This window comes from Chlorocebus sabaeus, chromosome 12 (genome assembly GCF_047675955.1).
Source record: "Chlorocebus sabaeus isolate Y175 chromosome 12, mChlSab1.0.hap1, whole genome shotgun sequence".
Taxonomy (NCBI): Eukaryota; Metazoa; Chordata; class Mammalia; order Primates; family Cercopithecidae; genus Chlorocebus; species Chlorocebus sabaeus.
In genome coordinates this window covers 91844758-91859685 of record NC_132915.1, presented here as the reverse complement: position 1 = coordinate 91859685, position 14928 = coordinate 91844758, and the positions used below count along the sequence as shown (strand labels likewise).

Genomic DNA, 14928 nt, shown 5'->3' with positions numbered 1-14928 from the left:
CAGCCCTCCTTGGCCTGTAGGAAAAACTACCAGGCTTGGCCTGGCCGCTCAGAAAGTTTAGGGAGGGTGACGGTCCCCCTACCCCCAGCATCAGGAAAAGAGCCCAACTCCCCTGCACAGTACCTGGGGCTCCAACCCCAGGCACAACTGCAGCAATCCTGAAGCTCCCAAGCTGTAGAGCCCACCACAAAAGTGCTAGCCCACTGGCCTCCCCCAGTCTCTCCACTGGGGACCACTCCTGAGAATGTTTCAAGGCCCTGACCCTGGCGTTCCCTCTCCTTGAGCTCAGTCTGTGTCTGGCTCCTCCTCACACATGAACACACCCATGCATCATGGCCTGAGTAGGACTGGTTTCTAACTGGTCCCTGAACCCCACCCGGGACCATAAATACTTCCAACAGCCACTCAGGGCCCTGGGGATGCAAGACCCAAGTGGAAAATGATCATGAAACAGAAGAATAAATGAGCTGAAAAGTGAAGATTTCCATTCTCCAGGAAGTGCTTCCCCTCTGGCTTATCTAATTCCTCCCAGCTCTCCACATCCAGGAAGTCCTCCTTAGCTCATGCTGGGCGCCCCCCCACAGAATGCGGGGGCAGAGGCAGCATCTTCTTCCATCTCATTTCCTCCACCCAAGACCTGGGCGCCATGCCACGTTACTTCCTGGGACCATGTGGGCCATTCATGTTGGGGTGATCTAGGGACGGCCTCCTTCCCTCATCCTTGAGGGCCAGGTTTCCTGCCTCAACCAAGGACCAGCCATTTGTCCGCAGAGCCCCAGCTCCTGGCATTATGCTGGTTGAAGGTGGTAAGCAGGCATGGTTCCTTAAAAACACACACACAAGACTCTGTGACTTTGGTCAAATTAATTAACCTGTGTGCCTCAGTTTTCTCATCTGGAACACAGGGACACCACCACCTTTGGCTGTAGGGCTCACCTGACCTGCAGCGAGCTCTCCATACACAGCCCCAGTAATCAGCCCTGGCTGCCCCCATGGCCATCCAGGCTGGGCTGAGACTGCCTTCCAGGGGCATTCTGTCCCTTTCCGCATGCCCTTCCTGCCAGCACTTCTCTGGATGCTCCTGGTTTCTTCCTGGGCCCAAGACATTTCCAAGATCTGTCTCTCATTCTGCCCAGCAGATCCTTCCTGACTCTCCCCACAGCTGAGCTCTCAAACAGCCTCTCTGCCAACTGACCCCAGACCACCTCACTTGCTCCACCCCCTCACCTTGAGAGCAAGCTCCAGAGTACAGGCAGTTTTAAGCAGGAATCTGAAAGACCCCCATTTAAGAAGAGATGGACAAATCTATGAACAAATGCTGGCACCCTAGACTCCAGCCCCAGTGGTCACTCCAGCACAGCTATTTCTTCAATTCCAGCCACCATTTGGGACAGAGGCTCCCTCCTTCTTAGCAGCCTGAGCTCAGAGAGACACAAGAGGTGAAGATCTGAAAGGAAGGAGCACTGGGCCAAAGGAGTGTGCACCTCGGATGGGCCTCTCCTGCACCTTAGCTTCCTCCCATGTCAAGTGGGTTGCCCTTGCCTCCTGGCAGAGTTTGGGAAGATGCATCATGCTAAGGCACCCCACCCCATCCCAATCCTGGACAGAGTTGATCCAGCCACCAGCACAGCCACTGAGCACCTCCACTACATCAGCAGGAGCATATGAGGCTATGGGCCTAGGGATGTCAGCTGCCCATTCCTCCCAAAGCCTGAGGTCTGGAAGTCTGCATGGGGCACCAGAGCAGCTGCTTCTCAGACTGTAACTAGCAGGAGACAGCCAGGAGTGTTCAGCAGCAGCAAGACAGCAGGAAAGCGGCTGTCAGTAAGCCACAGGGTTCCAGGCCACTGGCACAGGCAGAAACTCAGAGAAACCATGTCAAAGAAAATCAGGAGTGTGGCTGCTGCTAGTTCCTCCTGCTGCTAGTGACCATGCACCAAAGCCACCTGTGGCTCTCAAGTACCTGCTCAACCACCACACCACAGTGAGCCCACATACCTGGGAAGGGCACAAAGGGCACTGGCTCTGCACCTCTGACCCTCACACAGCTAACTGCAGCAAAGAGTGAGGCTCTGACACCTCCAGGGGCTTCCCAAGGCCAGTGTGTCAGACTTCACGTTCTGCCCCTTTCCCCCACATTCCACACTGGCTGACTCCAGGCTAAGCTAGCCCTGTCATTTGCCACCTGACCCACAGGATTCCAACTGATAAAGCAACATATTTAAATCCAGCTTTCCAAGGTACGTTTCCAGGTCCCAATCCAGTCATGCCAGCCCTGCTTGGCCCTATCTGGCTCATCATGCTAAACTGCATGCCTCTGCTCAAGGGGTTGCACTCCAGCAGCCTATGCCCAGCTCAAAGGCCACCACCTCCACGAAGCCTCCCCCAGAACTGACAACTCCCTCCAGGGTTTGCGCCTATGCACGCGCCCTCTGCTCTGAAGCAGAGGCTCAGAGAGGTCAAGCAGTTTGCCTAAGGTCATGATTCACAGGCACAAGGGAGGAGCAGGACACCTGGCACTTGGGCTCTAACTCCAAATTCTCTTCACTGCCTGTCAATGCCTCAGGTTTTCACCAAACCTACAAAAATCCTATGACCAAATGCACCAACTTTTAAGGAACTACAGGAACCCTGGGTCACCAGAAATATACTGAGCCCTGCCTTTGTCACCTCCTGGGTGGCTGTCTGTAAAACAGTGAGGACACCTACTGGCAGGCAGTCTCATCTGCCCCCAGTTGTGGTAATAAAGGTGGTTCAGACCAACCTGCACTGAGACTTGGCTGTAACAAGCCCAATCCTTCCCCTGACTTTTCCAGAAATGGGTACTTGCCCAGTAAAGATGTTACCACACCAAAGTGATCTGGCTTCTGACAACTGTTTCAAATATTCAAGCAGAGCCAAAACACACTCCTGGCCCAGACACAGTCTTCCCAGTCTCCCACCCGCCTCCACCCCACCCAGCGGGCCTGGGCCCCACGGACTAGGGAGTGGAAGCAGGAAGGAAGAAAAAAGAAAGTTCTGCTGAGGAGCTGGGGCGGAGATACCATGGCCCCCAAGCCCCAGTGCAGCCCCACCCAGCCAGCCAAGGGTTCGGCCACTCAGAGCAAAGGCCAAGCTCCTCAGCTCAGAAAACTTGTCAGCAGTCCCTGGCATTTCCCGGTTCTCAACGGAGCACACCATAGGGGCCACCGCGCCTGGCGGACAGAGCGACTCACACTGGGTTTCCTCTCATTTTAAAAACTAAAAACAGCAACAGTGCTCTTCTTGGTGTACCGCTTTTTCGCAGGGCCATCCTAACTGCTTCTACATTCTGGGCCGGCAGTGGATGTCTGCGTAGAGGGGCAGAGACGGCATCTCAGGGTGCTCCAGAGACCCTCCTGGGACCAGCTCCTGTGACAGTCGCTCACTGAAGGTGTCTGCTGCCACCCAGCTCATTCAGGTCTCCCTGGGCCCTGAGACTGCCTCCCTCCTGGCTTTCCCAGCCTCCCTTGTTCTAAGCTCCACTCAAGCCACTCACCATCCCTCAGCACGGCCACCAGGCTTGGGAAGCTGAGTGGCTGGGTGAGCCTTCCCGCTGTCTGCTGCTCCTGGCTGGCCCCAGCCAGCCCAGCCCCGCCCTGCTCCCAGACACGCCACTCCAGCCCTGTCCGCTGGGACTAATCATGGCTAGTTCAACAAAGGCTATGTTCCAACTCTCTGTAATGTGCTTTTAAAGGGCCAGTGTACTACTTGGGCCTGCTGGGGTCTTAAAGGTACAGGTCCCCTTTTCCTGTACAGGAAACAGGAAAGCAGAAAAAAAAAAAAAATCCAAAACTCATGATCAGGTTAGAGGCCCTCGGCTTCTGAGGAAGATTTTAGACACAATAAACAATAGAAAAAATTCAAATTCCAAGAAGGTCCTAAAGAGCTCAAAAACAAAACAAGGAAGCTAAACCTCAAGAGACAGGATAGTGGCCCTCTTTGGGCACTATGTGCTGGGCACAGCACTGGGTACTTTATGGCCCAGTCTCATTTATTCCTCACCACTCCACAGACAGGCATTACCATTGCCCCATCTTTCAGATGAGGAAGCTGAGGGTGCAGGGACTCCCCAGCTCACCAGAACTTCACGCAAGTCAGTGGCAAAGCTGGGCCACACCCCGTGATGTCCATCATAGCCAGAGTATTCCTCCCACCTGCTCCCTCCACGAGGCCCTGACTGCTCCCTCCCACCTGGACCACAGGCCCCAGCTGCTCCACATCCTCCAGTGTCTCTCCTTCATGAGGAAGAAAGAAGGGGGTGAGATGAGGAGTCTCACCTGTCACAGGTGCCCCACCACCAGGCTTTCAGTTTGAGCCTCAGAACCCTGTGAGGTCGGGTCTATCTTTTCCTCCATCTTCCAGATGAGAAGAGTGGAAATCATGGCTTCTGACACAACACGAAAGAAGAGGAACACTAGGGGAAGGTGAAAGCAGAGAAAAGCGGGGAGTCAGAGGGAGCACGCGGGGAAGAAAAGGCAGGTGCAGGGAACCAAGGCAGATGGGGGCAACCGTCCTTCCAAGCCCAGGACTCAGGCAAGCTGGCTGAGGCCCTTTCACTGTCCACAGGAGTGGGGCTTCTCCTGGGGCAAGGGTGGGCAGGGCCTGCCTAGTTACTGGAATAGGAGTGGGCTGGGGAGAGGAAGGGAAGAGAGACTTGACTGTCTGGGTCTCAGCACCTGGTCTACGGTACCCTCAGAGAAGCGTGGGCCATTCTGGCACCCGGAGTGGCTGGGCCCACAGTAGGTTCTGTGTGGCTATCTTCTTTTTTTGAGACGGAGTTTCACACTTGTTGCCCAGGCTGGAGTGCAACTGTGCAATCTCAGCTCACTGCAACCTCTGCCTCCCGGTTTCAAGTGATTCTCCTGCCTCAGCCCCCCAAGTAGCTGGGATTACAGGCATGGGCCACCACACCTGGCTAATTTTGTATATTTTTTTAGTAGAGACGGATCACCATGTTGGTCAGGCTGGTTTCGAACTCCTGACCTCAGGTGATCCACCCACCTTGGCCTCCCCCAAAGTGCTGGGATTAAAGGTGTGAGCCACCATGCCCTGCCCAGTGTGGCTATCTTCGGTCAGAAAAGCTAAGGCCAGGGGGCTGCTTTAGGCCCAACTCCACAGGGGCCAAGTCATTCAAAGATGTAGTGCCCTCACTCTGCTTCTATGATGCCTGGAAGTCAAATAAGTTTCAGGACGTGCAGCCTGATGGTAAAGAAGATGAGCTCTGAAGCCAGGCTGTGTTCAAACCTGGACTCTGCCACTTGTAACCTGTGTGGTCTTGGACAGGTTAAGTCACCTCTCTGGGCCTCTCTCAGTTTCCTCCTCTGGAAAATGGACATAATAGCATTTACCTCATAGGATTGCTGAGAGGATAGAGAACAAAGCCTGGCTGAGAGTGAGCGCGTAACAAAGGCCTGCTTTCAGCTGGGGTGAAGGAAGCAGCCCCAGGATAGCTGAAGGCACAAATAGGAAACTAGCCTCTTGGGCAGTAACTGTGGCTGAGTCATTTCTTTCTCTCAGCCTGTTTCTGACCCTCAGTGATTTCCAGGCAGGACCCCCCATCTGCTACCTCCCAGATCCTGCTCCGTCCCACAAGAAGACAAGGACAGAAGGCGAGAAATACTGAGAAAGGCTGGGCTGTGGCCCAAATCCTTTGAGGCCTGAAAACAGCCTGCCTCGGCTGCCCAGGCCCAGGCTAAGCAAGTCTGCTGGGTAGGAGGGGCAGAGCAAGAGGGAAGCAAGAACCCAAAGCCACACGGCTGTCAGGGGGTAGCATAAGCACAAGGCTTTGCCTCTCCAGTGGGGCCCCGCCTCCAGACCTCTCTGGGTTTGTCTTCCACTGCTTACATGTGGTCATGGCATGTGATCCTGCTGAGCTCACCTTACCTATGGGGACTTCTGCATCAGCCATAGGGCCACCCTACATGCCTGCTGCAGAAACAGCCTCCACAGAAGCTAGAGGCTTTGCCGAAAGCATCCCCAAGACTTGGCAAGGTTCAAGGCTCATCCTATCTTCCTGGAGCCGAATGCATCTAGTGTGCATGTGGGGAGAGGAGTGGGTGTCCAGCATCAGAGGAACTGGGTGGGTGGGAGGCAGGAGGAATGCCTTGGAGCCCTGGCAGAACATCTGGCCACTATTCCTGAGAGGCAGTAGGAGACCTAGGTGCCTTAACCTCCCTGCTTACGGTATACCTCACCCCCAGGATTAGTCAGTAAGGAGAGGCCCGATTTGGGTATTTGGCAGGCCCAGGCTGCAATTCTGGTCGTGTCATTTAGCAACTGTGGAACCCTGGACAAGTCCTTTTACTTTCCTGAGTCTCAGTTTCCTCATGTATAAAATGAGGTAATACACTATTCCCTGCAGATAACAGATGTAAAAACATTGGTTAACCAGAAAAGCATTTAACAAAGCAATTGGGAACCCAAAACTCAAATATCTGCGTGCCATTCATTCAACAGACACTGAAACCCACCAGGGGTTCAGCAGACATTAGGTTATCTCCAGCTATGTGTGCCAACCTTGCACCCTCAAGCCGATGCATTCTAAACCCTCCCCAGAGCCAGCAAAGTCCTGGGAAAGGGTTGTTGGGGGTGAGGGTTAGCGTTCCTGGCCACCAAAATATTGTGAAAAAAATCTCAAACTTCTCCAGAAGCCAAACACATAAAGAAGCCTTCCAGAGAAATGCCCTTGGTGTAAAGGAAGTCTAGCTCTGCTCTGGGAAAGACACTTGAGGTAAGGCAGGCTCCAGGATACTCTGCGTGGACCCACAGAGACTGGGGTAAGGAAAGGGGTTGACAGGGGGAACCAGGGTCAACAGACTCAGTGTTGAGTCCAAAAACGTGACATGGCACAGTCAGCGAGCTTTCCAGAGTAGGTGGAAAGGGCTGAGGGAGCTGGGAAAGATCACTGGGGGGAGCCTATCGGCGCTCCTGAATCATAATCTCCAGGCTGAGATGCCCTGGGTCAGCTGCTGGTAAACCCATGCCGTGGACAGAGAACACTCAGGCCCCTCTCTCCGGCCCTCCCCTCCTCAGCATCCTGGGCTGGCTGGGTCCTCACGCACTCCTCTGCTCACTGCTGCCCCCGCCACCTTCTCAACTCCTTTTCCTACTCAACACACCTGTCTGTTCCGACACCACTGGGTCTCCTTGAGGACACCAAAGGCCTTCATGTTGCCAAAGTTAACCAGTTTCTGTGCCTTACTATCCCCTGAACCCAGGCCACCGTGCTCCAGGTTTCCTCTGTTCTCACAGGCTTCTAGCACCTCACCTCCTTTCCTCCGGGTGCTGGAGCTCCTCAGGTCTGTTTCGGAGGCACTCTTCCTTAGCACAACACTTTCCTTTGGTGATTGTATCCACTTCCATAGCTCTAAATACCTCCAGCATGCTCATGACTCCAAAGTGTATTCCCAGCCCTCCCCTCCTCTGAGCTCCGGACCCATGCATCTCCATGCCGGCCTGACAGCGCCTTCAGGGTATCTCACGGAACTTCATGTCTGAAATGTCCAGCGTGGAGCCTCAGTAGCAAAGCCAGGAGCCCTTCCTTTCCCTGGCCTTCAGAATCCAATCCAACACAAATCCTCCTGCTACCTCCTCTGAAATCCCTCATCCCTGTTTACTCCTCTCCATCTTCGCCAGGCAGCCTGTTGTCCAGGCAGCCTCCCAAACCACTGGGCTTCCCCCTACCCCTACCAGGGGTCAGAGGGACCCTTCAGAAATGCAAATCAGATTACTGAACTCCTCACCTTAAAAGCCTTCAATTATTCCCCACTGCACTGAATAAATGTGAACTGCTCCCCAGGTGAAAGACGTTGGCAATCATGACCTACCTACTCTCTGACCTCATCCAGCAACACCCAACGCCCCCCACCACACACACCAAAGTCTCTGTTTCCTGCTCAAGGGCTGTACTTACTGCTCCCTAGGCTAGGAGTTCTTGCTCCAACACACTCAAACAGCAAATTGGCGGGCTTCTGGCATCTTCTGCAACTCAATCCTTCCCTGACTGCTCCATCTACACAGGTCCTGCCCTGCCACCGTTACTCCCCAGTGGAACACTTGGTTTGTTTCCTTCATAGCATCTTGCTCATGTAGCTAGCAAATATTTAAGTGCAAACGATGTGCCAAGCACTATTTAGGCACTGGGAAGACAGGTGCTGAACAAAGCACACAGAAATCCCTGACTCACATTTCAGTAGGGAAACTTCACTCCATCGGGAATCACTTTTTTTCTCCGCTTATTTATTAACTGCCTCTCCTGTCACAAGGTAAGCTGTGTGTAGCCAAGCTCTATGTGTTGTATTTCTGTGTCTTAAGAGAGGGTCTGACACGGTGCAAGAGCTCAGTAAGTCCTGATGAAATCAAGATGCAAAAACAAAGACCAGGGCAGCCAAAGAACCAAACCCCAAACCCTGAGAGACATACACGAAATCAAGAGCCTGGTCCTGAATGCCTCCCATGGCGTCTCTCCCTACCCCTGGGGGCCTCAGGTGGGAAGGAAAGCTTCTGTGACACCCCAGCCTTCTGGGGTCAGACAGAGGCACATGTGGCAGTTTCGTTTAACTGCTGGGGAACAGGTGGATGACTGCAGGCCTGAGGAGTTAGGGAGGCTTCTTGAAGAGGCTAGATCTGAACAAGGCCAACCTACACCTCCCTCCCAGATCTAGGGAGGAGGAAAACAAATTTGTGTTTTAGGGCTCTGATATTCTTTGCTCTAGCAGAAAAGAAGAAAAAAAAAAACCTTTACTTTTTATTAGTGTCTGGATCAATAAAAGTTTTAGAAGTAAAGCTTCTCTCTTGCAATACTAACTGCGAGAGAGAGAGACAGACGTGGATTGTTAAATCTGTCTTGGAGAGGCAGGGCTGGGAGAGTGCGAGGGCACAGGGTCACCGGCAGTTTCCCCCTCACCTGTGCTGGCAGCTTCTGGCTAAAGGCCCTCATTAGCCCCGCAGCCTAGGGTCAAGGCCCATTCCTCATAGCCCACCTAACCAAATGCTGGTTCCCTGAGCCTAGGTCAACAGCCAGGCTGCCGGACGCCCACCATTCAGGTGCCCTACAACCTTGCCTGCTTGGCCTTCTCTGAGCTGCACCCTAAAGCTTCTCCCCAGCCCACCTCCCCACCTAAAGGCTGGAAGCTCCAGGAGGGCAGGGCTTGCTTCCCTGGAGGAGCCAGTTTAGCAAGCCCAGTCCCCACCTTCACTCTTCCTCCCATGTCCGAGGGAGTCCCCCATTCAGTCCCCCAAGCCTTGCACTTGCACAGCACACCAACAAGCCCTGTCCACTGAGGACTCAGTTCTGGGACCAGGCCTTGTTGGAGAAACAGCTCCTCACTCTCCAGCCCAACCCACCCCCATCCAAAGCCTGTCTGACCCCATACCAGGCTGGAGACCCACCCACCCGGGAGGAAGTTTCCTTGTGGTGTCTGTCCTCCCTCCCACAGAACTTCAAACAGACCTTTGTGGTGGGAGCGCAGGCCTCTCTGCTGACCTGGTTCTGGGCACTTGCAACCCCTGAGGCTCTGGAGCCAGATCTGGCTTCCGAAGATGGCCAGGTCTCCAGTAAGCAGCCCCTCCGGCCCGGCCCAGGATCTTGCCGAAGTTGTCACTAAGAAGTCCAAGGCCACAGAGGCCCATTCCCAAGGGTGGTGCTCACCCAGACACCTATTCTGGACAGATTAGGAGGACTCTTGGCCGGGCTGGCATCTAAGAGGTGAGCCTAGGAGGGCTTGCCCTTCCCTAAAGGCACGTGCTGAATCTGTGTCTTCCAAGCTGAACTTTCAAAAATGACTTAAATAAACACAGTGATGACAACATCTAAAGGTTTCCGTGTCCTTCAGGAAACAAGTGGAAAATTACAGTCTTCCATACAGGTAACCACACAGCACAACCTCCAGGTCCAAGAAGACGAGAAACACTCCTGAAAGCAAACTATGGCTTCCAGCCACAGCAAGTCTCCCTCCAAGGGCCTCTGGGCAGGGTGCAGGCCTGAGCACAGAGCTCTGGGTCAGGAAAGAGGGAGGAGCCGTTCCGACAGGCTCCTCCCCTAAAATGCTGACTCCGCCCAAGGTCATCTCCTGCCCCAAGCCCCGCCTCTGGGCCTTTGTATTTGCCATTCCGTGGGCAACGCTGGTTCCTCCTTTTGGTCTCAGACCCAAAGTCCCGTCCCAGGAAGAGGCCTTCTCTGATCTCTTAGCTAAAGGGGCAACTACCATCTCCCAAGTTACCACCCTGCTTCATTTTCTCCACAGAACTACCCTTAAGCCATCTTGTTTGTTTCTGTCTTTTACCCACGATGAAAATGTCCGGTCCACGAGAACAGGGACCTGCACGCCCAGGTAAGCCCAGCACACCTCGAACTAGAGCCTGGCACAAAGTAGGCACCTGACAGATGTACTGAATGAATGCATTTTTCAAGCTGGTCTGAGCCAGGTCAGCCAGAGCGGTGGAAGGCAGGAGCAGGGGAACCAAAAGATTTGGGGGCGCGCCAAGGTAACCTCACCCGAGCACCGCTCGCAGAGCATTCCAGACTAATGTCGGGCTGCGCCACGCCCCAAACCCTGTCCAGCCCGGAAGCGGCCGGCCCCAGCCCCAGCCCAGGCCCGCCCACCCACCCCACAGCAGCAGGCCCAGCCCTTCCCAGCATTCCGCGGCCAGCTGCCCCCAGCTGCAGGAACTTCCCGCTAGCGACCTGCCGCTGCGCATTGGGCACGCGGCGGGGGGAGGCGGACGCGCAGGCCCCGGTGCCGGGATTCGGGGGCCTCTGCCTTGCAACCCCTTCCCCACCTTCGTGCGAGTCTGGGTCCCCACCGGCCCCGCCAGTCCCTCACTCACCCGCGGCCTGGCTCCCGCGGCGCATTCCAGTTCGGTCCCGCTGGCCCTACCCTGGATTGGTTGGGCTTAGACCAGCACAGCCTAGAGACCCAAACAAGGCAAAGGCTCTCCCTTCCCCACATTTCCATTCAAACATTTTAACAAGTAAACACAACTGAGGTCCAGACAAGGCCAGGGGTTTGCCTACCATGATCCCCTAACCCAACTCCCCACCCCGACTTGGGACTAGACAGCCTAAGATGGGAAGGGCACTGGGTTCCCAGGAAGCAGTCCCGGGTTTTCTCTTCTGGAAAGCACCCGGCTAGTCCAGCAGGACAGAAGGGAAAGGTCGAGTGCAGCGAAGGAGGAGACAGGCTGGTGAGCTGTGTAAGCTGCCCAGGTTCCTGAGTGCGCCCAGAAGCCTGTGGGCAGACAAACCCCTGCCCCACCTGCTGGCCTGGAGATTCATCCTTGGGTCACTTACCAGGCCCTCACCGAAACAAAAACCCCTAGGGGAAGGGCACACCCAGCCAACCAGGTATTTTTGCCTGGGGTCACCCTTTTTCCCACCCCACTAGAGAAGCCACCGCAATGGTATCCACTTACTGAGTCTCTACCACATGCAGGGTATCATACCGTCACACCTCCTTCACTTACAGCCACCAGCTAGAGGTGCTAATCCAGCTGAGGCCAGGAACCCAAGGCTGCACAGTCTCCTGATGTAAATATGAACAGAAGCCAGTGGAAGAACAAGAGCCACCCCCTGGAGTCCTACCTAGGTCCTGCCCAGCTCCTCCCATCCTCCACCCTAAGGCATCACAGACCCCAGGCCAGTCCTTGGCAGTTGCAGCCTGCTCCGGTGTTTCAGCAAACAACTACTGAGCTCCTACTAAGCTGCAGGCTGTGTCAGGCACCTACTGTGTACAGGCAGGCAGGATACCATCTGGGGTTATTGCAGGACTGGTGAAGAGGTTTTACTGTGACCCCATCAGCAGCCCCCAGCCTGAAAGGTCCCTGACTCATTCCATCCCCTGCCGGGCCCTAGGCTCCAGGCTCAGCTCTGCTGTGCACACAGGCCAGGCGATCCAACACCACCCATCTGCCCACACCTCCAAAGCCAAAAGAGCTATCCAGCTCCCCCTACTGCCTAAAAGGCTCCCAGCCAGAAGAGCACTTACAGTGTCCTGTCCCCTTCCTTCTGAGTTTTCCCTCAGAGCTGTCATCTGTTTATCCAATGTCTTAATAAAATTTCCTAGCAGGGGAAAGGTGAAGATAGAGTCTCAGAGAGGTCCTGCGGCCAGAGAAGCCCACTTTGGCTCCAGAGCAGCCAAGCCAACAAGGAAGGCGAAAGCAGAGTGCATCCTCTGAGCATCACCTCCCTCCAGGGTGCAGGCTCCAAGCCAGGTCTGCTCCCACTGATTTCATAATCATGGCAACAAACAGGCAAGGCAGATACTGCGACCACTTTATAGATGAAATCAAGTCTGGAATAGCTAAGTCATTTGCTCAAGTTCACCCAACTACATCTGAAAGTGTGCCTCATGCCTAGACAACTGTTTTTGCACCTTTTACTAGTCCCCTCTTGTTTCCCTCCTTAATCTGAATACTCCTTCCTCCTGGAAGCCCTCCTAGATTTCCCTCAGGCAAGAAGCCATCCCCTGATGATTCATCCACACTGTTAAAATATCTTGTTATAAGAAAACAGGGCCCTATAACAGGGCCTTTGCCTCTGCATGACAGCTCTCACAGGAAGGAGTCACGTGCTAACAAGAAATGAGCCTGCATCTGAGGGTCAGAATATGTCCATCTCCAGTGGGTCTCCTACCCTCACCAGCTGTCTGCCATCACTTCCTCTGTGCCCTCCTTCCTAGCCCCTGCTCAGAGGTCTGCATAACCGCTTGCAGGCTCCTTTCAGCAACATCTTTAGTAACACATAAAGTACAGAGTACACAGTGACCATTCCTGGCCATATGTAGTTGGGGGAATTTCAGAGGCTGCCCTGATCCAGTCACTCCTGGTTTCAGCATCTCCCACGGCCACAGAAGAAGCCCAGAGCCTTGGGCCTCGCCCGTCAGTAGGTCCTACCTGTCCCTGCACACTCCTCACCTTTATACCTGAAGCTTATCACAGGGAATAGTCACAAGGCCTGCCTCCTTTTTTACCCTTCCCCGTGCATGCCCTGCCTTTCTCACAGTCACACCCTTGCTTCCACGAGGTTCCCCTCCTGCCCCCTTTTCTAATTTTCATTCACTTTCAAGGCCCAGCTCAACTGCCCCCACCTGAGGGAAGCCTGCCCAGTGGCCCCAGGCACAGGAAAGTGCACAATCTCTCCCTCTCTCTGCCTGAATTCCTGGTCTGACTCCCCTCTCCTGGCTACTACTGCCTACCCTGCCAGGCCTTCCTTGGGGCCTGTTCATCTCTGGTTCTCAGGGCCTAGGGGACTCCATACATGAGTGATGGAGAAACACACACTGCAGGCAGTCTTCTCTAAAGAGCTCAGGATGCTCCTGTCTTATCTTCTTTCAGATCTGAAGATGTCCTCAGCAACTGGGCTAGGCTCTCTGGGGAAGTCTGGAACCCTTCCCCCTCAAAAAGCTTTCCATTTCTTTGAGTGACAAGAGTTTGGGCCACGACTGTCAAGGAATACCTCCAGGCAATGCCTGTACATCCCATGGGGAGAGATGTACAAATCCTGGGAGAGGAAACATCTCTTCTTTCTAGAGGCTGAGCAGACGACAGAGGCTCTTTCTAAAGGAGCGTGCTGCTAAAACCCACCAACTGCCTCAGGATCCGTCTGTAGGACAGAAACAGGTACAAGGCCGGAGAGGGATGCCCGCCCTGTAGCAAAGTCAGCCCAGGGCCTGGCTGTTCATGAACAAGGGCTTTTGAAGAGACCACAGTTGTACCACAAAGTACAAGAGACCACAAGGGCTTCTGAAGGGACCAGTTGTACTTAGCTGAACGTGAGAAAACAAACTTGGTATTAGATTGAGGGCCAACTCAGGAAGTAGTTTCAGTACACCCGCTGTTAATTTATGTGAGCACATCTATACTTGCGTGGCTTTATCATCACTAACAAAGAGCAAATGTGTCCTGGCACCTGCTATGTGTTTTATAGACATTATCTCCTTTAATTCTCCAAAGAGCCATAAGCTGTGGGTATCCATGCTACCTTTTAGTAAAAATGAAGCAGAAGCACAGAAAGCTTGGAAAAGTTGCCCAACCTCACACCGCTAGTTACTGGTGGGAGCTGGGATTCTAGGACCCTCAACAATCTGGCCCCAGACTGTCCCTCGGGTCTGAGTTACCAGTGTTCAACACTTCAGAGCCTCTGCTCGCTGTTCCTGCCCCTCAAGCTCCCCACTCACCTAGTTTTGAGCTGTGTGGGTGGTTAATTTACATTGTCAGCCCACAGCCTCCCCACTCCCTTCCTCCTCACCACCTATTCAGTTCCCCTAGCTCAGACCCCCTTCTCCCTCCAGACCAGCCAGCTGGACTCCCGCCGTCTGGCTACCTCTGCCCCACTACCAGCCCGGTCACATCATCTCCACCTGCCAGGCCCCCAACCAGTGTCTTATGGCAATGACTTCGGCTGGCAGAGAATCCTGGAACCTTTTCCCCACAGTGATGTTGACACATGTTCACTCCAAAAATGTAATGTTTCCATCAAAACATTTAGTGGGAGTAAATTCCCACCCATGCGACATCTCTAAAAAATAGAGAGTAAATTTACTCGAACAAGCAGTGAGACATGGTCAGCATTTTTCTTTCTTGGTTGTCACAGTGCCAAGTGCTAGGCAACACCCAGCACAGTGTGCCAGGGGTTGAATGCTACAAGAGGCAACGGAAAGAGGACGGTTACAGTTTATGAGCCTGTGACTGCTGGTTCTACTGTACAAGACGCCGGGATCAACCTGGGCAGTGCCCTCAGCCCTGGCCCCCAGAGAGTCCAGTGCCACTAGCGGGGCTCCCACCAGAGCCATTTCTGTGTCTGTGGCTAGATCATTTGCTGCTTAGTCCCCAAGTCCTGCTCCCACCCACCAGAGTAGGGCCCAGCCATCACCACACCATGTCTACACCAGGTCCAATGCCTATGTTCAC

General features: G+C 54.1%; 1 protein-coding gene across 9 annotated transcripts in view; it reads right to left on the bottom strand.

The window, feature by feature from the left end:
* Positions 1-14928, bottom strand: part of DAB2IP (DAB2 interacting protein) — a 186309-nt gene that overhangs the window by 38605 nt on the left and 132776 nt on the right. Inside the window, exons 1-2 of one of the 9 annotated variants that reach the window (XM_007968199.3) lie at positions 9473-9490; positions 4299-4435 (exon numbers count right to left, since the gene is read on the bottom strand). The exons of 6 other annotated variants lie outside the window; for them this stretch is intronic. Coding sequence is in view for 1 of the 3 variants with exons in the window: in XM_007968192.3 (XP_007966383.1) it covers positions 9473-9651 (179 nt within the window). In the remaining 2 variants the exon portion in view is untranslated. Of the gene's footprint in view, positions 1-3517; positions 3655-4298; positions 4436-9472; positions 9989-14928 lie in introns of those variants that run through there. 2 more of the 9 variants (XM_007968192.3, XM_007968202.3) reach the window with 2 other exon arrangements.